Source organism: Rhipicephalus microplus, chromosome 7, assembly GCF_043290135.1.
Source record: "Rhipicephalus microplus isolate Deutch F79 chromosome 7, USDA_Rmic, whole genome shotgun sequence".
In the NCBI taxonomy this organism is placed as follows: Eukaryota; Metazoa; Arthropoda; class Arachnida; order Ixodida; family Ixodidae; genus Rhipicephalus; species Rhipicephalus microplus.
In genome coordinates this window covers 19,396,262-19,419,457 of record NC_134706.1, presented here as the reverse complement: position 1 = coordinate 19,419,457, position 23,196 = coordinate 19,396,262, and the positions used below count along the sequence as shown (strand labels likewise).

At 48.3% G+C, this 23,196-nt stretch overlaps 1 protein-coding gene across 1 annotated transcript in view; it reads right to left on the bottom strand.

Annotated features, from left to right (window-relative positions):
• The window catches only part of LOC142767191 (carbohydrate sulfotransferase 12-like), a 53,341-nt gene that overhangs the window by 24,191 nt on the left and 5,954 nt on the right, over positions 1–23,196 (bottom strand). Inside the window, exon 2 of the mRNA XM_075868416.1 lies at positions 10,755–10,916. Coding sequence (XP_075724531.1) covers positions 10,755–10,916 — 162 coding nt within the window. The remainder of the gene's footprint in view (positions 1–10,754; positions 10,917–23,196) is intronic.

Genomic DNA, 23,196 nt, shown 5'->3' with positions numbered 1-23,196 from the left:
GTGCTTGGCTTTTCCTTTGAGTGAACAAGGTTCTAAAAGAGGGTTAAATTTTAGAACTGGTAGTTAACTTTGCCGAAAGACTCAGTTTCGCCGTTTCGGAAAGTTATTTTTGGAAGCAGCGAGCACTCAGTACGATCATGGACTTACGGGAGCTGCAGAAGTCAGACTTGTTGCTGTTGTGTGAGGAATTGGGGATCGATACAAAGGGTTTGGCACGGAAACCCATAATCATTCAAGCGATTAATGATTTGGGGGCTGATGATGAGGAACTAAGTGAAGAATGGGACCTCATCATCGAAAGAAAACTAAGAGCAGCTCAGGTGGAGGGAAAGAGTGAAGACGAAAAACTAGGCCTCAAGAGAAAGTTTTTCAAACAAGACTATGAGTTGAGTATGAGGTTGGGACCCCAGCAAGGAGTACTTCTCGAAAATGAGGCAGAGTTCGAGATGTCTAGGTACATGCAGCCATATGAGGTATCATGGGATATGGGCCTGTATCTTAGACTCTTTGAACGAAAGTGTAGTGAACTTAAGTGTGAGCGAGACACCTGGTCTCAGAAGCTACGCACGGTTCTGCCCTGCGAGGCAGCGGACGTTGTTGCGCGACTCAGTGAGCAGCACGCGAACAACTATGAAGTTATCAAATCAGAGCTGATCGGAAAATTCGGAACTTCTGTTAGCAAAAAGAAAGAAAGACTCGCACCGGAGTCTGAAAGCGAGGCGCGTCGCAAAGCGCCGGAAGTTGAGGCGCCTCATAAAGCGCGACAGGAACAGATTGCGCCAGAGAAGGGCCCGCATATTCTCGAATGCATTCATGTAAATGATGTAGAGAACGAGGCCGTGGCCGGTCTGGAGGTGGGGACGATGTCGAAAGACGCTCCTTGCGTGGATGAAGAGGGTGCCAGCAGCCCTAATGGGCCCAGTAAGAGGCTGGAAACCTTCTTCGTGCCTCAGGGGGACCTTTCGACATTGTCAAATTTAGGCATGGTTAGCGCAGTGGCTGATGAGGGCAAGAACGCCACGCTTCAGCAGTGCAGCGATAACCCCGAGCAGGTTTGCAAACTCTTAGAAAAAGGAAGAAGCGAAAGCGTTCGGCACTGCCTAGGCATAGGACTAGTCCCACACCGTCCCGCGAAAGACGAAAGGGTAGGCCACTAATCCGTTTAAGGAAACGTCAGTGGTGGCGTTCATGGAGGCACAAGCGGCGAGCCAGGTGTGGAGGGGGAAAGGGAGGTGCGTCGCCCCAACGAAACGCACGGTTCATTTTGACGACTTCGGGAAAGCGGCCTTGCCCGAAGGGTCAAAGTCGAAAAGGCACAGCAGCTAAGTACTGCGTGGGGGCGACCACAAAGACACTATTACACAGGCTTCCCCCAGCTTCTGGCGTCTTGTTCAAATTCCTGCGAAGAACAGGCCGAAGTGGAAAATGAGGCGTGACGACAGGCCACAGCCTAACGTTTGTGTGTTTAGTAGCCTCAGGCGTGCAGGAAAACTGCCGGGACCACGACACCATCGTGTGCGATTCAAGCGAATCTAGTTAAGAAAAGGGGGTGGTCAGATTGAGTAACACATGCTTATTCCGTATGGTTACTTAGTTTTACTTTGTAGGTGTAATTTCAGTACTTTTAATTTTGTAAGTAACGTAATGCGGTGTAAATTTTTCAGAAGGAAAACCGCCGAACCGAAGGCTGAAAGTTAACATCGAAGTGTTTTAATATTAGTACGAACCTGTCGACAAGGTAAAAATCAGAAAAGTGTGTTATTTTACTTTTGTTTAGAAGGTTTAGTGTAATGTCGTATGCCTTCACTGTCATGTGGATGCGGCGTGAATGAGCATTTAAGGAGGAAGATGGTAACATAGACCAAATGATTTCGTAATATGATTAAGTTTGGCGCTACACGGTAGAGTTGTCGTTACGCACTAGTAGTATTGAGAACATTCTAGTGCACTGTTTTAGCGTAAAACCTATGAATTTGTTGGGAGGTGCTTTAATGAGTATTGCACCTTGAATTACTTTTGTGTTGTACACGGTGTGTTACAACATAACGTTTGATTGAGAATTTAGACAAAGTGTGAGGGATTAAGCGTTTTGGTTAGTAGTACCGTGTACCTTGCAACGCTGTTGGAATGGGAGTAATCAAAGAGCTCAGGCGAGCCGAGTGGTTTTTTTTACTCAGAAGCGTTTGCATAAGCAGGTAACCTTAACCAAATGAACTTTCAAGAAAGCAGTGTTTGTCTCCTATGTTTTGTTGGTTTTCTTTGGAGACGATTGATCATATGAGCGGATCATTTAAGCTTTCCCTAAACGTTGAGGTAGCCCGTTAGGTCAAAGCTTAGGTTAAGCTTTCAGGAAAGCTAGATAGCTTACTGTATCAGTAGTAGACAATTATTGGTACACGTAAACAAAAACAGACATTAGGACAATCTTAGCGCTCGCTGAATCCGGAACCGAACCGATGCTCTCAGCGGGACAGAACCGATGAAAGCAGTCAGCGACGAAAAGAAGGAGACAGCCGTTCTATGTCAGGACGACAGTGGTAACAAGCAAAGCTGCGCTTTACTTGAGCCAGAAATTGGGCTACAGGAGATAACGTACTGCGCTTCAGGAAAGGAGTGCGATTGTCTTGTGTAGGGCATTCATCAGTGGCAGTGTTATCTCAAAGGGGCTAAATTTAAAGTAGGAACAGACCATTTTCCCCTTACTTGGCTGCAAACCCTGACATCAAAGAACAGTCGCCTTGTGGGGCGGAGCTTGATTCTTCAAAAATATCATTTTGACATTAGGTAAAAAAAAGGGGCAAATTGAATGGAAACGCTGACGCGCTCAGCCGCTCTTTCTAAACCATTCTGGAGTGCTCTTGGTGTATCAAAATTGATAATTTAGTTTTTTTCGTGCTTCTTATGTAAATCTGTAAGGTAGCACGTCAGCTCAAGTGAGTCCTGAGAGTTTTGAGTGTGAGCTTTTTGTTAAAGCTAGTAATTAAATTGGTTTGCCATCCCTCTTTTGGCTTGGTTTGTTCGAAGGGTGCCGAGTACTTGCTTGTGCATGTGGTCGAGTTTCAGAAACAGTGTCGAAGATTCGGCAATTACCCAGACCGGGCCACAAGCGAGGGCCACTGCCTGGCATTCAACTACTGACCCTTTCGTCGTCCCTGCGAGCAGCAGTGTTGACTGTTGCCCTCCGTGACTCATCTGGCGAGGGGGAAGCTGTTATGACCGCCATCGGTAGGCGCCATGCTGTCACTGAGAAGCGTAGCCGGGCAGCGTTCCCACGCCTGGAACCGCAGTTTTCTTGGAACCAGCGTCGAGAGCTGACGGGGGAGCAGCGCTCTTTTAATCCTCAAACAAGTAGCCGAATGGCCGGCTGCCTATGCCCGCCAGGTATTGTCCCTGCTAGCCGGAGGATGAGCTGTAAGTCGTTCCAGAGAGGACAACAAAGACAGCGTCTTCCTTTGAAGAAACGGCGACCGCCGCCACAAAGTGTCCTGCTAATTGAGCGTACAGATTGGCGGACCGTTTGATGTCTGCTGTCCGAAGCTTGGAACCCCTCGACCAGTGACACACACGACGAGCAAGAGCACCTCTGGCGCCACCTTTCAGTGCAGTGATCTTGACTCAAAATTGGATGTTTACGTGCGCCGTGCATGCTCGTACCTTTCACCTGTTGTGTGTGTGTGTGATTGGTGTTCCCCTCAAGAAGGAGGAGCCCGACAGGGCTTATAAGGACGCCGCCGAGTGCGGGACGTCGCTCTGAACCTTGCTCTGAACTGTGTAGCGGTTCAACCACCACGTTCGTGGTTTGTGAACTCCTAACCTACCATGCTGTAAATAAGTGTAAATAGTGCCATAAACCTGTTTGTTTTTCGTATCCCCATCTTGTAAGCGGTCGTTTCATCAACCCGAAGCTACACCACGCTACCACAAGAGACCGGGTTTTGTTTTCGTATCCTCCAGCGACCTTCCTTTCGACCGCAACAACTGGTTGGCAGAGGTGGGATACGACTCAGCACCCCGAGTCACAACAACTGGTGGCAGCGGTGGGATTCGAAGCGACTACGGTGAACAAACCCGGAATCGTAACAACAGTCACAACGCTGACAAGCCGACGTAGCTGAGTTTGGACTTTCACTCAGAGGCTGACCAAGGGGGCAAGCGTTTAGAAAAAAATAACAACATTAAAGCAGGTAAATTTTTTGTCGTACGAAGCCTCCCAGCATGACAAAGTTTGCTGGGGTGACAGCCCTGACGGGGGGCTGGCATGACCTTAAATAACGCATACCCTTACAAAAATTCGTATTGAATAAACAAAGAGAACGTTATTGAGCAATGACAACAGATGACATCAAAAATACATGACGGTTGCAATTAAAATACCGTTGAGGAAAGTGTTGACCAGGATTGAAAATTTGCTGATGACTTTTAATTGAAAAACCATCAATGAACTCGACATAGAAACAACAGAATTATCGTTTACAAACTACTTCCTCAATTGTATTTCAATGGAAATGAGTCAATGACATTATTGTTGCAAAGTGCACTACAGAAATATTGTCGGCAAAATTTGAAGCAAGCCAATGAGTTTTGCGGAGCCATAGAGTCAATCATTCGATGATAGTCCGACAGTGGAAAATCAACAGTCATTTTCATAAGGGATAGCCCATTGCCTCTTGTCTCCTTTACGGCGCCTGGAGCGGGATCCACATCGTCCTCTCATTTTAAGGACGTGCTCCCACGCAGGAGGGTCGTTGACCGATCTATGAAACAAGTGGCTATTTAATATATTAGCGAAGAGAAAAGAAAAATGCCCTTATCTTTGTCTCTATTATTGAGGACACGGCTACGCGCCTTGCGGGGAGGGAAATGGGACTTGACGGGGATAGAGAGAAAAAAGTGAGAAGATAGGGGAGTAGAAGAGGGGGTCTTCCACCCTGGCACTGGCAGAAGGCCGACGCATCCTATATAAATTATCACAGCGTTTAGCAGGTCCCGCAAATTCCAAGAAAGCCCGTAAGGCTGGCAGTGGTGACCGCGCAGGGAAAAGAATGTTCTCCATAGATGTCGCTAGAAGCCCAACATGTGGGTAGCGGCTCACCAGTCTGCCGCTGGAGCAGATGATATTCTTGAGCATTTCGGCATGGCAGCATCTGGTACACGCAGCTTCGTTGGTCGTTCCCGAACAGCACGAAGTAGTAGAAGTACTGCCGATGTAGTCTTCCAACCTGACTAGCGGTCAGTTGGGCGAAGTAGCAAAGTCGATGTTTCTTCCGAGAAGTTACAGCTCTCCAGCGTCTACGACCACTATACGGTGTCTTTAGACCCACACGTGACCACAATAGTGCCATGTCCTGTTCAGCCGTTTTACGGATGTCTCATAGGTGTACTGGGAGAGGCACGGCTTGCAACCTAAGTATTAAGGAGCTAAAAGCCTGCGTATTCTCATGTGCACTTCACCGCAACAGGGAGTTTGTCATGTGCCATATGTGTCGTATAGCAATATCTACGCAAAATCCAAGGGGAAGGAAGGGTCAGGATATTGCACCCGTAATCCGTGCATGTCTTGGGCTTGGATCTTACGCATGCAGACTTCTTGTTTCTGCACAGTGTAAGACATCCGGTGCACACATTGAAGAACGTAACTGTCACAGTCGTATCAGCTGGCGGTGCAGTGATTCAACTATCAGGACCGGCGGTATAGTTTCGGTGGTCGTAGCCGAACAGCACAAAATCGTAGAAGTACTGCTGGTGCAGTCCTTCCACCTGACTCACCGTCAGTTGGTCGAAGTATTGTCGCCGGCGACGCTCCCGAGGAGTCTCGTTGCGATGCTCCAGTGTCGTTGACTCTGGTGGCACCTTGAAACCCATGCGTCGCCACAGCAGCACCATGCCTCGTCCGGCCGTCTCCAGGTGTCCCACAAAGTTGTACCGAAAGAGACACGGCTCGCAACGGGTGTAGTACGGCGCCCAGTGGTCGTCCGACTGGGGTACAGGCACCCGAAGTAAGTAGTCCACAAACTGGGGAAAAGTGACGGCGCGGGTAGAGTTGGTCGTGGCGTCGTTGTTGCTGCTTCCGTTGTCGCCAGCCACGATGCGGTCCCAGTGGACTTCGTAAAAGAAGCGTTCCCTGTCCCTGGGTTTTCCGGCCTTGTCCTCGAAGGCCGAGACTAGACGCTCGAAGGTATGCCGCACGAAAAGACCGTGCGGATCGAAGCGATAGGACAGTTATTGGCGGACCGTGTCTAAAAGGCGTAGCGAGAATATCTCTATTTTGGCGGCAGGTTCGTTCCGCACCTTGAATGATCAATTTTCGTGTGCGCGTATTTATGTGTGCGGACCCCCGACATGCCGTCTACGTCGATGCCGTGACTGAATCTGCGCATTTAGGGTATTTAGAGGCATAGGCGTAGGCGGGATCGGGGGTTCGCCTCGCGCTCGATAGTTGTTCTGGACATCGCAGTGATGGATAATGCCATGATGCGCTAGGTGTGCTCCAACAGCAGCTATATCCCGATTATGAGAATTATAAAAGTAGCACACGTGCTCACCACAAATGTACAGTGAATAACCAAGCGCGGTGCTGCTGTTACTAACCTATTCCATTACATATAGTGCAGGCTCACCACCATGGCGGGTCACTTTTCAAAGCTAGATGCACCGCATATGCTGCAGCGAATATTCCAGGCGCCGTGGCGTGATAACCGGGCCAAGCTTACAAGTTCTAAAATGTACAGCAAAGACTCAACATACTGTGCTAAACGACTGTTTACTCAAAAAGGGAACGCATACGACGCTCAGAAGCAGCGATGGCACCGGCGAAGATACAAACCCAGTTTGACGAATTTGGTTCGGTGTGATCGTTTCAAAGGTTGGTAGACATCGACAGCAACTCTAGTACAAGGAGAACGTCAAGGGCTAACCACACGAAGGAAGTTTCTGGGATACAACTAGTCACGTAATCCGTTTTAATGTTAGCTTCATTATAAACATCTGTTCATCACCATGCACGTTGTGTTATCGCATTATAGAAGAATCTTTTAAAAGAGCATCACCATTATTGTGATCTGGCCTTCATTGCCAAGATTATTTGTTCGGCCAACAACTATGGAATCAGTCTGCTAGGGTTGCTTTTGTGAGCAAGTATGAATATGGTGTCCGCACCGAGTGTCTTTTTTTTTTTAGAGTGGAGCAGTCTAAACACCCGATTCGTTTCCAATCCAAGCATATCACGTGGCTTGGCTATGCTCTCAGAAAGCGCGCAGTACAGGTCGCAAGAAGTCTAGCGATGCTCAAATGATGAATATTAACTAGCAAAGCCGAAAATGATATAATTAATCGAAATGACCATAAATTTATCTTGAAGTATCTAGAAATTGCATAAAAACGTTTTTGAAAGTATTGGCTGACACAAGGGGTGCGCGAGAAAGGACGCAACGCCGCATCTCGCCTCGCCCAGCGAGCGATGGCCCATCCCCAAAGGCCAACTCCTGCGATTTTTTTTACCATGTCAGGATAATGGTGCTCTTATTCCTGAGATACTCTTGTCACGCGCCCGATAGCTGAAACGCTCAAAAGATTTGAAAATGATTTTTAATTGGCGAAAAACCGCAACACCGAAACCTCACCAAGTGCGCTTCTACGTGCGACGAAATCCTTCGCCCGAACCACGGCCTCCGAGATGGCAGCCGCGCAATGGGTTGAAAAACACGGTGCGCGCTCGTCATCTCGGAGGCCATGTCCGAAACCCGCCTCGTCGCGCATAACGCCGCCAGATAACACTACCTATCCACGCCGTCCAAGTTTGTGCCTGTGGCGATCAGCTAACACGCTTACGCTGTTATGATGAATATATGGCTACAGTGCTCTAGATAATATGGCGAATCGTGTGCGGACCTCAACGCAACACCTTTCTCCACCTATAGCACGCCCGCCAACACAATACGCCCATAGAGAAACATACTTGCATAAAAAGAGCGGACAATCCCGTAGGCCCCTGCGGCCGAACTACTGCGCCACTTTCCGCGCCACGACTGGCTGGTGAGACCCGATAATGTCTTCAGCATAAATGAAGTAACAAATTCTTCTTTCGGACGTTGGGATTTGAACCCGTGCCCCCATGCTGCGAAAGCGAATGCAGGCTACACACCCATGCTTCCACAGAGGGAATGCCTGTACACTCAGTGCGCACATTTAAACCACATGAATGTGGAGACTTTGTGCAAAACGAATGCAGAAAGACAACACTTTCTAGTGAAACTTTACTGATTTTTGCGCTAAGGCATTAAACGTCTTTAGCCAGACACGATGCAAAGCAGATTTAAAAAATTGCAGAAATTCATCAGATTTCTTCTTCCCGAAAATTTGATGTCAAATTTGGGCTCTCATTGTCCTTCTAAGGAGGCTATCAAATGTTTGTATCACAAAAAAGTAAAGGTGAGCATTAGTACGCAATTTAGCAGTCAATCGAGTCTGGTTTCAAACTTAAGTAGTCTTGTGAGTCTACGGGACGGCTCAGTGCTCTCCCATAGTTGAGTACGTAGTACTCGAAATCGTTAAACATTATTTTCTAAACACTTATGGGACGGCTTTGTGCTCTCCCATTGTAGAGTACCTCGTACTCTAAATCGTTAACGACTATTTATAAACGCTCTTGTTCGGCCGCGGAAAGGCTCGAGTGGCCAATCTATACCCAGTATATTTCTCTACGAAGCGCCAGCCGAACCCATAGCGGACAAGCAGACGCTGCAGTGGCACATCAGTTTCGTCACTTCCGCTTTGTACAAATCGACGCAACCCCCACAATGTTGCCATTATTTCTCGCAAGCGAGGTGTGAGTTTGAAGGCAAGCTACAAAATCCACACGAAAAGAATCTGCCAAGCTCTAAAGCCTGCAATTTTGTAAGAATGGCGCAAACATGTAAACGAACGTACCCAGTGAATTTCATTGACCTTGAAAAACCGCCGGAGTTGGCCACACTGGCACGTTGCATCGTGTCAGAGTGGGGGCTTTTTGACGCTGCGTCGCACCCTCTCCCTATGGAGAGAGAAAGCAAGCTGCATGAACCTCCGCTCCCTCACCCTTCCAAGGGAGAGGGTGGCGGCGTGACCGCGTCAAAACGCCATGCGCTGACGCAATGTGACGCGTACGTGTAGTCAGGCCTTTACGCTGTGTCGGAGCTGTGTAGCTACACCCGATGGGGAAACAACCTTACGAAACTTGGCTTGGATGGCGCCTGTCTCCACTGCTCTAACAAGCGGGAAGTCGATACAGCGCACCAGCAAAGTATACTACACATGTTGCACACCGAGTTTTCGAACTTCCGTAACAATATTCTACTCACGCTGGGGAAACGGTTATACCTACTTACCTTCAACCCTGACGCGAGGGACGATTTGTCAAAGGGAACAGTGAAACCTGTACGAATAAGAGCTGTTGGTTGCCCGGGATATATACTTCCTCGAGCTTCACTGTAGCGGAGGAGGAGTACCATTTTTTGTGGGCGTTGCTGTTGTCCGCTACTGCTGTTGTGCTGTGACAACCTCTCACCGATTCACTCCTTGACAATGTTAAATTAGCCTCCCTCAACCTCCTTTTCCTTGCACTCGATCATGCCGGAATTCCAATCGAACAGCCATTTCTACTTGTCAATTGCCGGGAGTAGGTACGCGCTGGGCTCTCCGTTAGGAGTGGGGGACACTGGTTGGGATAACGGCAAGGTTCCACTTGCCGTTATCCAAGGATGTACAAGGAGTGCAAGGATGTATACTAACCCCTAAACTACTTCGGTCACGTGGGAGGCGGCCCTAGGCAGCTCCTTCCTGGCCAACCAACTTGGGCCGCCCAGCAGGCCCACGGAGTGGCCTGCTTGGCCTAACGGTCCCTACGTGGGAGTCGCCCGTTGTGCGCTGGCGCGCGCCTTCCAGGACCACAATAAAATTTCGCAACCAACCCAACAACACGGCGTCCTCATCTTGCGTCGCCCGTGATACAGACCACCCCGCGCACTCTCAACAGGAACGATGGCAATCTACCGTAAGCGCACTGCCTGCGTGATATATTCGAGCGGCGCACAGTTGGCGATCTGCTCGAACCCATGTATTCATTTTACTTAACTCGTGAAGAAGGCTCCTCTGCAGGAGCCAAAAGGTTGTTTTTAGATGCGATTAGCTCTAAACCGGCATGCTGCGTTCCCACTCTTTACGCGCATGCGCAACAGCTGGTCCAAGCACTGCCAGAACGCACTCACGCATTCTGGCGCGTCCCGGCCCGTGTTGGGTGCTGCGACACTGAGGCCTCTCCCCCTTACACTCTCTCAGCAATCGTGTGATGGTGTCGGGCAACGAGGTTCTGCACATGCACCCGCGTGGCGCGCTCCAACTAGAGTGCGTGACGAGTAACAGCAACAGAAACTACTGAGCGAATTCATGCTGCCCTTCACTTGCAAGAACGCGTTAACACCTGGCAATTCGCACGTGATGAACGGAGCTTTATGTCTACCCATGCGTTGCTTCGCAAGCTGATCACGGTTGAGGTGATGTAATCTTTCATGCGTGTTTCGAAATTCACTGTGATCGGCGGAGTGCCTACAGCTTTTTTTCAACTTCATGAGATAATCGGAGGCCATATCTGACTGAGTAAAGATATGGGACTCACTCGGCCCTTCTACCCGAGATGTTCATAGAAAGAGCGCAGCCGCCCCCCCCTGCATGCCCCCCCCCCCACCCACGGTTCTCCCACCTATCTTGGAACTCACGCTCACCCTGGTGTACTGGCGCAGCTTGCTGAGAGGCCAGTGCTTGGGGCCAATTCGGAACACCCGCTCGTTGAACGAGGAGTGCAGTGCGTCGTCATCCCGTTGTCCAGGGGTGGCGTTGATCTGCAGCAGGGAGGCGAACAGGGACTTCAGCGATGTCGAAGCTACCTGCGTCACCGTGAAAGGTAATGCGTACGCTCATTGGTGCTATGATGAAACTCGTGGCGGGATGAAATAAGTGGTTACAGCAGAAGAGACATGATGAAAAATCTGTGGCCCATCGACAAATTCAAAGTACTCGTACTGCGAAGTTCCTTGTGCGCGATGACAGAGCCCCTTCATCACCTGAGAGAGAGGGGGGGACGCAAAAAGTCTGCAACATGCATTGTTTTCCTTTGTCGGACTGGTCTCGTCATGGTTTGAAGAATAGGGCTATGATCACACCAGCTTCTGATGGCAATGGTGGCCGAAGGTTTTTGATGTTGCATTGCAAGAAATGCTTACTTCCGGTTTTTACTATTAGAAAGCCAAGGACCAAATTCAGGCCGCTGTAAAAAGTATGTAATAGCTTCATTTTCATATTTAAGCCATTGCAAAACTTGTTTTTTGAACTTGACCAGGGGTGCCCCGCCGCGGTGGTCTAGTGGCTAAGGTACTCGGCTGCTGACCCACAGGTTGCGGGATCAAATCCCGGCTGCGGCGGCTGCATTTCCGATGGAGGCGGAAATGTTGTAGGCCCGTGTGCTCAGGTGTGGGTGCACGGTAAAGAACCCCAGGTGGTAGCCCTACACTACGGCGTGTCTCATAATCATATGATGATTTTGGGACGTGAAACCTCACATATCAATCAAATCGAGAACTCGACCAGGGAGAAGGGGAAGGAGGTGCTGCGATAATACTTTGCCTCTCCACCTGAATGGTTTACTTTGTGCATGCCTATGCCTGCCACAGTCTGTCAGCAGCTCTTGTACACATGGTTTCCTAAAATAATTAGACAGGACTCTGACGCTGCGATCGTTCTGCGACCATGGAAATGATGGGTAGTACACATATTTGCCTAGTATTCGTACTTGCGGATGGCGAATCGCACTTGTGGCTTCGTTTATTGCTGTGTTTCGGTTTTGTTTCGAAGGAAATAACGAACCCTTTTGAACTCTATGACCTACTTTGAAAAAGTAAACATAAAAAAATAATGCGGTGAAGCCCAACCGCTGAACATTTGCTGATATTTTTTTTGTGAGAAAACAGCTCCAAGCCACACGAACACACAGGAAGCAAGAAGCAGTCCAGAAATTAGGAGATTAGACAAAATCTTTATACTACCCATCATTACCATGCTCGCTGAAGCGTTGTGCGTTACAGCTCCCATAGATACTAGCTCTTCAATTACCCTGTGTGCAGATTCATGTTTGGGTTGTATTCGAGCCGCAGTCTTGTTGAAGTATGGAGCTGTATAAACTAGCACAAAATGTCAAGCATATGCATGAGACTTCACAAGATTTAATAAATGGAGAGAATTTTTGAGGGCTTGTTTTTTGTTAGAAACTACCTTGATGAGAGCCTGCAGATAATGAATCCAAGAAAGGTACAGTAAATGCTAATTGTACTGCTTTAAGTGCAATGTTATAATTGTGATAGATATGTGAAGAAAGTAAAGTAGACGAAAAGACGACGCTGGAAGGGAGCGCACCTGCGTAATCGAATGTTGTAATGAAAGGTGCATGGTCCAAAGTTGGCCGATCTGGTCCCTCCCGGTGACAATTGGATTTTTTATCCTTTTTACTTTCCGTGCCGTGCTGTCACGATTACTACAATACACTTAAAATGATGCAATTAACTTACCCTATATCTTCCTTAGCTCCTCGTTCACGTAAATTAATAACATCTGGTGCCCTGCACATGCAACCTTACGGCATCTTTGGACAAACCTATATGCCCAGTACAGACCAGTACTGGGCGTACTCGTACTGGCCAGTTCGCACCGGTACGCCCAGGTGCTACGGTGATAGATGAGATGAAATGGTGCGCAAATAGCACGCTAATGCAATTTGTTGTAGATGTCACGAGATGCCAAACAAGAAAGCGGTTGAAGCCATAAAGGCCGGATATTTCTTAAAGCGCTCGAAGACCTCAGCTATGGATATATATTTTGTTTATGAATACGCAATGCAAGATAATAAGTAGCTATCTTAGGACGAAGAAAATTCCAAACTTGACATGCTATCTTGATGCCACCACGACAAAGTGGTACAACCTACGGCTTCTTGACAAAACACCATTGTACTGCGAGCAATATTGAAAATGAGACGGATTTCAATGTTTGAAGGGAGTGTTGCACAAATGTAAGGTGACGCGCTAAGTTATCAATACAAATCTGGATCACCCCTAGATGAACGTCGTCTACTACGTGTACAATTTAGTATCATCGCAAACCGTCCTAAAGCTAGTATTGAGGAGAATTCGTGTGAACAGCTCGAAGGACCGCTAAAGAGCCTCTGCAATGTCTGAAAACTTTGTTGCCTAGGGCAGGAATGGAACAAAGAGTGCTGGTATGAAATAGAAAACCTGTTTCCGATAGACATGGCTTCTATACCTACCGAGAACACACTATGCCTATCCACAATTCAGGATGTATGCAGCTGCGTGAACAGTACGTGCCAATGTGTGGTTTCTGATGAGGACAGCTTTACTACCCCATACAGAACTGCACATGATTCAACACTCCATTGTTTGCTGCCAGAACATAGCAAGAGTAATCAAAATCACACCAACTGGGAGACGGTGTATCTGAAATTTCCCAGGTAGGTAGGTAGGTAATCAACTTTATTGATTCACGAAAGAATCATTTGAGGGGGGGTGTGGTTGGGGAAGTGGAATCAGGATGACGACGAGCCCTCGGGCCGCTCTAGGTGGCCGGACACTGCTGTGCTTCGGCGACCCTTCTGGCCCAGCTCACTGTCCGGAGCTGTAAAACCGGTTGCGAGCTGCACAGAGCAGCCTCCCATCGCTCCTGGTGTTCTGACCCTTGCCACAGAGGCTTGGGTTTGTTTGGACAATTCATAAATATGTGCTGGAAGTCGGCTCTGGTGCTAGGACATAAGTTGCAATGAGGCAAGGTTTCACCATGTGTAAAAAGAGAGAGAAGAAAAGGAGTCGTTGCTGTGGCCGTTTGAAGTCTGCGCCACAAAGCCTGGTCACTTCTGGAGCGAGATTTATGTGGCGGGGGATACGTTAGGCGGGAATTTCGGTAAAATAGCGTGATATCGTGATAGCTGAGGAGTCGATCCCTGGCACTTCGAAGCGAAGGCAGGTCGCTGTGAGCCCGGTTGGCGAGTGCTCGGGCTTGGGTGTGAGCGGCCGTGTTGCCTGGGGGTCCACAGTGCGCAGGGACCCAGAGGAGGTTGATGAGGCGATCAGGCGGAAGAGATGATTCAAGAATTTTAGCAGCCGGAGAATGAATTCGGAAAGTGGCGAAATTACGAATTGCAGTTTTTGAATCAGAAAAAATATACTCAGCGGAGGAGTGAACAATGGCTAAAGCAATTGCCGCCTCCTCTGCTTCCAGGGATTCTGTCGAATTTTGAAGGGACGCACTAGCGACCAGTTTTTGAAATCCATCTACGACGGCTACCGCGAAAGCTCGATGATCTACATATTCGGCCGCGTCTACATAGACTGCGGGAGAATTAGGAGGGAAGCGCTTCTGAAGGGACTTGGCTCTGGCTTCCCGTCGCGCCCGATTATGTTCTGGGTGAGTATTTTTGGGGAGTGGCGGAATTAATAGGTTGCCGCTAACAGTGACGGGAACTGCGTGAGTGGCGGTGGTGTGACCAGGAACGTTGATTCCAAGTCGGTGCAGGAGTACCTGTCCTGTTTCTGAGAGTGATAGTCTTTGATATTGGCTGAAAAGATGCGCCTCTACAAGCTCTCCCAGAGTGTTGTGCACCCCAAGTTGAAGTAGTTTATCCGTGGCTGTTGATTTAGGGAGATGGAGCGCAGTTTTATAGGCATTACGAATGAGTCTGTTAAGTTGCTCGGTCTCCGTAAGTGAGAGATAGAGGTAGGGGATAGAATAGGTAATTCTGCATAGGCAAAAGGCCTGTATGAGGCGGCGTGTGTCTGCTTCCCTCATGCCGCGATGACGATTGGATATGCGCTTAATGAGGGAAGCTGTATTTTGAACTGAGGTGCGGATTAACTTTATTGTGTCAGCGTTCGAGCCATTTTCGGAAATATTAAGGCCTAAAATATTCATTTTATTGACCCTGCGAATAGGGGTGTCATCAAGCATGACTTGAATGTGACATGTCTCTTGCTTTTTAAAGTCAATTACTAGGAGTTCCGATTTAGCCGCCGAGCAGGTGAGCCCAATATTGTTGGCGTGTTTAACAACAATGTCAGCGGCCAACTGAAGCTTCGATTCAATTTCGCCATGGTTGCCAGTATTGACCCAGATGGTGATGTCATCCGCGTACAAGGAGTGATTGATAGAAGAAAGTGTGGCAAGTTTCCGCGCTAGCGGTATGAGAGTAACGTTAAAAAGGAACGGGGACAAGACCGATCCCTGGGGCGTTCCCTTGCTACCTAGCATGAAGGGATCGGTTTTGAAAGCGCCCAACTGTAGGCAGACGGACCTATTGCTGAGAAAGGCAGAGACATACCTGTGCGTGCGAGAGCCTACGTTTAGTTCACTAAGAGATTGTAAAATCGAGGAGTGAGAAACATTATCAAAAGCCTTAGTCAGGTCCAATGCAAGGATGGCTCTGGTGATGTGTGGAAAAGTAGGATTTAGCACGTCCTCCTTAAGCTGCAGCATGACATCCTGAGTGGAGAGTCCCGCTCGGAAGCCGTACATGGTGGAGGGAAACAGTTTTTCTTGTTCCATGCAGCGATTAAGACGATTGAGAATTACATGCTCCATCAGTTTTCCAGTACATGAGGTAAGCGAGATCGGTCTCAAATTATTAAGGTCTAACGGCTTATTATGTTTGGGTATGAAAGTCACCTTAGCTGACTTCCATTCCTGGGGCAGCGTGCCCTGCTCCCATTGTTGATTCATGTAATCGGTAAGAGCTGCCACTGACTTGGAGTCTAAATTTTGGAGTGTTTTGTTAGTAATTCCATCTAGTCCTGGAGCAGATATGGTGCGAAGTTTGCTTACGGCAGCCCAAACTTCCGCCTCTGCAATTGGTGCATCCAAGTCTGCATTGGGAGCTCCATTGTAGGTAGGTAACGATTCTCGCCTTGGGCCAGGGAAATACGTTGTTTTAAGAGCAGTTTCAACGTTTTGCCCTTGTTTTTCTACTTCAAACAAGAGTTTCGTAATTCGCTTATTACTTTCACATCGCGAGGAGCATGGATCTAACATATGGCGAAGCAGGGACCAAGAGTTCTTCATATGTAGAGCACCGTCGAGCCGGTTACATATCTGGTTCCATTGCTGCGATGAAAGTTTGGCCGCGTGTTCAGTTACAAGCTGGAGTGTTTGTGACATTTTGCGTTTTAGTTTACGATTATATTTTTGCTTGAGCCATCGTTTCTCCAAGCTCTGATAGGCCTCCCATAGGTGGAGTAGCCTGCTGTCTACTGGATCACGGATATGTGCTGCAGGGGCTACTTTTTCGCTAAGAGCTACATCCTGCTTAAGCTGAGACGCCCAGTCTTTGTAGTCTTGAATTTCTTTTTTCGGGTTTCGGTCTCGGATTTCGCGAAATTTATCTCAGTCAACAATATGTTTTAAATGAAACTGTGGACGAAAATTGGCATGGGGCAGTGTAATTGTTAGGATGTAATGATCACTGCCGAGGTTGACCCCACTGTGTGTCCAGTTAGCTTGTCGCACATTTTTAGTGAAAGTAAGGTCAGGGGTGGTATCTCTGCTCACACTGTTGCCAATTCGTGCTGGTAGCATGCAGTCAGTGACTAGAGTGCACCTGTTTCGCTGAATGTATTGAAAAAGGCTGGTGCCCTTCCGAGTGTTTCTCCTGTAACCCCAATCTACGTGCGGGGCATTAAAGTCACCCGTTACAACTATGGGAGCAGAGTTTGCTATTTGAATGGCCCTATCAATTGCTTCAAAAACAGCAGTGAGGCCATCTCTAGGATGAGAATAAATATTCAAAATAAAATATGTGCCTTGTCCTGTACGACGTGGGAGAAGTTCAAGAAGAAGGCAGTCACTGTAAAGATCGGAAAGATCATGCGCTATAAACGAGATATTTCTCTGTATATATGTGGTAGCCCATGGGGAGCTAGGATGCGAATGTACAGCCTGATAGCCGAGGAGTTTGCAAGCTTTTAAAGGCTCCTGTACGGAGATGACATGAGGGGCCCGTGTAGACCGCTGTATATAAAGTGAGAGGTTGTCTCTCTTGTTTCTTAATCCACAGCAATTCCATTGCCATATGCAGAGTGAAAAGGGTGAAGATGAGGCAAGGGTGCAGGAGGGGGTTATGGCTGCGAAGGCGCTGGAGAGGGTTGAGATTGTGGGAAAGATTCGAGCCGAGCAACTAACACGTCTAGAATACTCCCTATCTTATTGAAGCGTTCAGCAATTTGCGTAAAGCCTAAATCAACCTTTTGTTTGAGTTCGCGGTGTTCTTTCCGAATTTTTTGACTGGTGCTTTTAAAATCGTCCTCCAATGGCTCGGGTTGCTCTGTTCTTTTCTTTTTTGCTGGCTGTGGAGAGGAATCTATAATATCGGTCCCTGATTTTACTGCCATATCAGGCTCTATGACAGAGGGGGAGATAGATAGGGGTGGAGAAGACGCGGGTGGGACAGCTGTAAGTGTACTTAAACGTTCCAGCACCAGAGCCAACTGTTGCTTTAACTCTTGATTCTCTCGCATTAGACGTTCGATAGTCTCCTGAGTTTTAGAATTTTCTTTAGCGTCAGAGAGCATACAACAGGAGCAGCAGGCTTGCTTCGCCCAGCTCACGTTTTCGGGTTTAATGCTGAAGTCGCGGCTTTGTGATGCACTTCGTCCAGGGCTTTTGCCTTTGCTGCCACGGTTTCGTCCAGGACTCTTGCTTCTGCTGCTACGATTTCGATCGTCGATGCTTGGAAAAGACTCCTTCTCGAGCTGGAACTCGGGCTGCTCCTGCTGGTGCTCTTGTTGCGGCCTTTGTAGTGGCCGAGAGAGACGGCTGAAGCCACGCTGAAAGCGTTGCTTGCATGCCCTGTCACCCGTCTTGTGAGCGTCCCCACAGATGACGCACTGCGGGGTGCAGGGATAGTCCTCCGGGTGTTTCTGTCCGCAGCTTGAGCAAGTGAGGCGATTTGGCAAAGGACATACATCTCGTCGGTGGCCGACTTGTCTGCAGTTTAGGCACGCTTCCACCTTCGGTTGAAAGTTGAAAACGGCGTAGAGGATGCCAAACATTTTGACTTACGGAGGAAGCTCCTCAGCCATGAAGTGAATGAGCACTGAGCGTGAGGTATGCCCCATGTCTCTTGCTTGGACTATTGGTAGAAGGGGATTCGCCCGACGTAATTCTTGAAGCAAGTCCTGAGGTGATTCACCATTCCAAGCGCGGTAGATGATCCCTGCCCGTGCCCCGTCCGGGGGAGCTATGTACGCGTGAAATCCCAGTTTTTTACCACGTAGCGTGAGTTCTCGTATTTTTGCATAGTTGGCAACTCGGTCGGCACAAGATGTGGACACGGTGAAAATATTTTTGGCCAGATTGGAGCACACAAGATCTTCGTCGGCAACCACAGAGTGCAGTCCGCTTTTGGCGACTACAGCCGCTCGTAACTCTACGTCGTTGTATTGGGCCAGATCTACTCCCGCACTCGGACGAAAGACAATCTTGAAGTCATCGACTGGCAACCGTGGCAGTCGTTTTAAGCGAGGACGCGCCACAGCTGTGCTGTCGAGCTTTGAGGAAACGCTGGGCGGTGTGGCGCCGCTTTGCTTGACTGCGTTCCTTCAGTTTCTTTTGACTGTTGTCGAGGTGAGCGTTGTCGGGCATTCAGGACTACACTCCATTCTTCTGGGTTGAATTCTGTGGCAGGTAAATCCGTGCCACTCACCATGTATGCCATTGCGCTGCCGAAAAACTTGTGCACGCGCGTCGAAGCGCGAGCCCGACGCCGGTGCCGGTGGGTGGCGTTAGGGCTAACGAGGCGGCGTTCCCCCGCTCAGCAAGAGTAGATGTTTGCAAAGCTCCTCAAAAACAAGGAGGTTTGAGACACTCACCAGCACCGTCGGCAACTTGCTGAAGTTCAAGAGAGACCACTGTTGGCACCAAAAAAGCAGTCTTGGTTCGACAAAAACTTCGTAGAATACGGAGCCCATGCGAGGCAGGTCAGCCTTGCCTGGCCCCCTAGTGGACTCCCCTAAAATTTCCCAGCCGACTCCGTATGCCTGTGAAAATTGATCGTGTCAAAATAGACGCATAGGAGGATGGCGGAGCTTCCTGGTCCAGAGGTCGAGTAGACGTCAAATTGTTTGTATGCAGTAATTACTATTTAAGGACCCATATGCTCTGGAACGGTGGTCAGCAACACTAACCACCTCATGGCAGCTATATCACAAGCAGCAGTTTTTTTTCGTGTGTCCATTATAGTTTTTGAAAACTTTTCTGAAAATGCTTGCACCGAAATTGTATATTAAAAAATTACCCGCAGCTTCCCTCGGGGGAACACTGAGGAGGATGCGGAAGCATGTAATTGGTTAACGGGTGTTAAATTGCGACTTACTTGGGTCGATGGCTAAATTGGTTAACGTGGTTGTGAAATGGGGTGTTAAATGAGTGAACACGTACGGCACGTATGCGAAAGGGCGGTGTTTTATTTATTGCGACGAACCAACGGACGAGCGGCAACTGAGCGAGCGAGCGCCGACCTTGAGTATATATACAGCGCGACGGTGCATGCGCTGTCTGCTGTCGAATGTTCTCCAAGGAGAAGCGCGCGCGCGGCACAGATGGCGACGGCGCGACGGCGCATGCGCTGTCAGCTGTCGAATGTTCTCGAAGGAGAAGCGCGCGCGGCACAGATGGTGGGCGACGGCGCGACGGCGCATGCGCGCGCGTCAGCTGTCGAATGTTCGAGAAGCAGTGCGGACGGCGCGGACGGCGCACTACAAGGCGCGAGTATAAGATGCTTCCGCATCTAATATGTTGAACGATTTTGAGTACTTCGTACTCAACTATGGGAGAGCACTGAGCCGTCCCGCTAAAACAGTTTAGTGGCTGGTAACAGAGTTAGACACATGCCTGAATACACAGGCATGGTTCAGTGTGCACCGACGCTCGCGTAGGTTTTAAATAGCTAACTTTACCGTACAAGCTCATGTTTGTGTTACTGGTTTCCGTACCAATACTTTACCTTCCCGGTGCATTTAATGTGAAACTTTGACCGTTTTAACTCGGACTCATGTATGCTTTTGAAGTGCAACAAATAACCTTATACTTGATGAACGCGTGAATATTGCAGTAGCAGAGAACAAGTGATTATTGTATCAGACGTAATGAATTAGCTCAACTAAGGCGGTGCGGACGGCGCGGACGGCGCGGACGGCGCACTACAAGGCGCGAGTATAAGATGCTTCCGCATCTAAAATGAAGACGTTTTCTGTGCGTCAAAAAGTAAGGCATGTTGTTCGGTGCATCTAATTTCACTACATGTGACACTGTCAATATCACAAAACATGTAGCCGAAGAATCTTGGGCACTCAAATGGTTTCAGCGCAGTGAAAGTTGCCGAGAAATAGATCAGTTTGGTAGAAGCTTGCCAGCTGATTGAAGATTCAAGGAAAAGTTAAGCCGGCCTGTGTGAACGAACGAATGAGACTGACGGATCTCTCCGAATCAAGCGCCTCACTCTCGGGAAACAATTCATTCCATGCGTGTGCGTGTCAAACATGGAAAGCAACTCTTTTCTAGCTTTTTATATCAGGTCATTCATCTTGGAGGTGGTCGTCGATATTGCAGTCGAAACATAGCATAAGGTATATTATTGCATGCCAGACACAAATGCACTCAAAGCTCATCATAACAAAGTCAAATCTGCCTAAAATATCTTGTTATATCCAAATGTTTGTTACAAACTGTTATTCATAACACTGTATCTATGAAAAAAAGTATTCTTTGCCTACTTCGTCATGACCAATAACTCGTTATATCTGAGTTCACTACATCTAGGTTTGAATGCATGGGGCTGGCTCAATGCTTGCGTAATGCTGTTAACGAAACTGTGTGCTTGAAATAAAAGTTGCAGCTACTGTTGCAGCAGTACTAAACTCATTTGATGCCTCTTCAGAGGGCGCTGTCAATAGAATAACCCTATCTCTATTGACTGCATGAGTTACTGCACAGATTTAGCACACAATCTAGAGGAACGGCGCCCCAGACGGCTCATGCATTACAATCAACTGACCACAAAGACCATTGCCACCATTTAAGTACCGTGACAACATTAACAGCTCCTAAAACGCGAGCTAAAGTCAATGGTCATGTTCAGTCTTCATCATAATTAATGAAAGTGAACTCATGTGAAGTAGAGTTGTAAGTACGTGTCAACAGAAAGTGCAGAGTATAATGCACAACTCAGTCAAAAGATGCACATTTGGCTGTGATCTCGAGAGAGAGGAAATAAAATGTTCGTGTGGTCTCTCAGTGAGGTCAGTGGATGCGATCATTGTTAGTCTGGGATCCCAACGGGGTTACCTACTGTCCTCACGCATCTCACAAGAACTTCTTGGGTCTTGAAATCCGAGCTGTACAGAGCTGCTTGCCACCCCTTTTTTGTTGGGTTGTGTCATGGACTGTGTGGGTGGCTTGTGTGGACATTCCCATCGCACGTGATACAAGGTGGCTGTTTAACTGTCGTAGAACCTGCACAGTAATGCATATGTGTCAGGATCTATCATATATTTTATGTAATATGTATGAGTTGGGTACGACGTACAGTGTCTGCCGGCGGTGCCAAAGTGCCATACCTGTGGTTCTTTGCTGAGGTTGGAACTCGGGGGCAGATGTTTCCCTCGTTGATGTTGCATAATTTCAGAGCATGTGTGTAGAAGGTCCATATATATGCATAGCCGAGGGTGGGCGTGGTATGCCAGGGTCTTCGATCTGGAATAGTAATTCTCGGACCAAGGCGTTGGCAAGCTCACTGCCTCTGACTCTGCGGTGGCTGGGTATCCATATCAGCTACTTTCGTTCTCCCAATAATAGTGGTGACGACTGCTATGCGAGTAATCGGTGTGCAATGAGCATAAGCTGGCATTTGCAGAAATTTCGGTATGCTGCTTGTGAGTCTCTGCCATGCTGTATAGTTAAATTGCTTCCGGGGCGTTGAAATACAATCAATTTATTTTTGCTTGGTGAATGACACTTGCCGGGTGTTTGCTGTTCACTGATCCAGCTGCAAAGAGCACGTACGAGCATTTGGCTAGCTCGAGCCTTGGCCAGTGTCCAATATATGTAGATGTTCGTGGAACTGTGGATGCATGATGAAGTTCCGCTTCCATTCGCATGGGATATGTTGTGTCTTCCTACTCTGAATAGGTGCTGCGGCCGGAGTGGCTGTAGTTAATCGGATGCAGTCTAGGCGTGGATACAGCCACTCAATTTAAGCGAAGGCGGTCGCTTGAAAAAGAGTGGCTAGAAGTTCAGGCACTGTACTTGAGGTAAAACCGATGTTATGTGGTGAAACCAGAGACGTCGAGGGGTCCCGAGTCTTTTGATTTTAGTAGTTACGATTATCGCATGAACCACAAGACGTCCTAAACACTGAATTTATGCTCACTGTGGTCTATCATTTGTCCTAATCGTTGGACGACAGACACTGAATTAGGGAGGATTTGGGGGTGCTAACGCAGGCACTGAGAGAAGCGATCGCTCCCCCCCTCCTCCTCTGCTGGACTGAATGCTTACTGCGCGCGATTACAGAACACCTATATACTACCATCTTATCCAGCGATCTTGTAGCGTTGCATCTTAATCAACGTCCTCTTTAAGTTCAAACACAAAGACCGTTTAGTAGCTTGTTTGTTTTGTCTGCAGACAGCGCGACAATCAGCGAATCGCAACTGCCTCAGAGATTGTCGCCACTGGCGTATTTGTATTTCCCTTCATACAGTCAAAGTTCTAGTTTCTTAAAAACATTGCACTTCATGCAAAACGCTGCATGGAGTGTATGATAGTTTTGCAAATCATACGCGCTGTTGCGGGAGCGCTACGTTGCCGATCTCGCGATTTTAAAAGACGCTAGCGCCATCTGTTACTTGTATAGTGAAACGGTACGCTGCACATGAAACCCGCGTTGTAGCACAGGCAGAGCCACCGCAGCCGTGGCCTCGTGGTTGAGTGTCCGCTTCGGCTGCGGGAGGTCGTGGGTTCAAACCCGCGTTACCGCCGGTCACCCACCGGTTTTCCAAATGGGCACAGGCGTCCCCCGGCCCGACACTCGGCTTCTTCAGGGGTGAAACGTCTGGG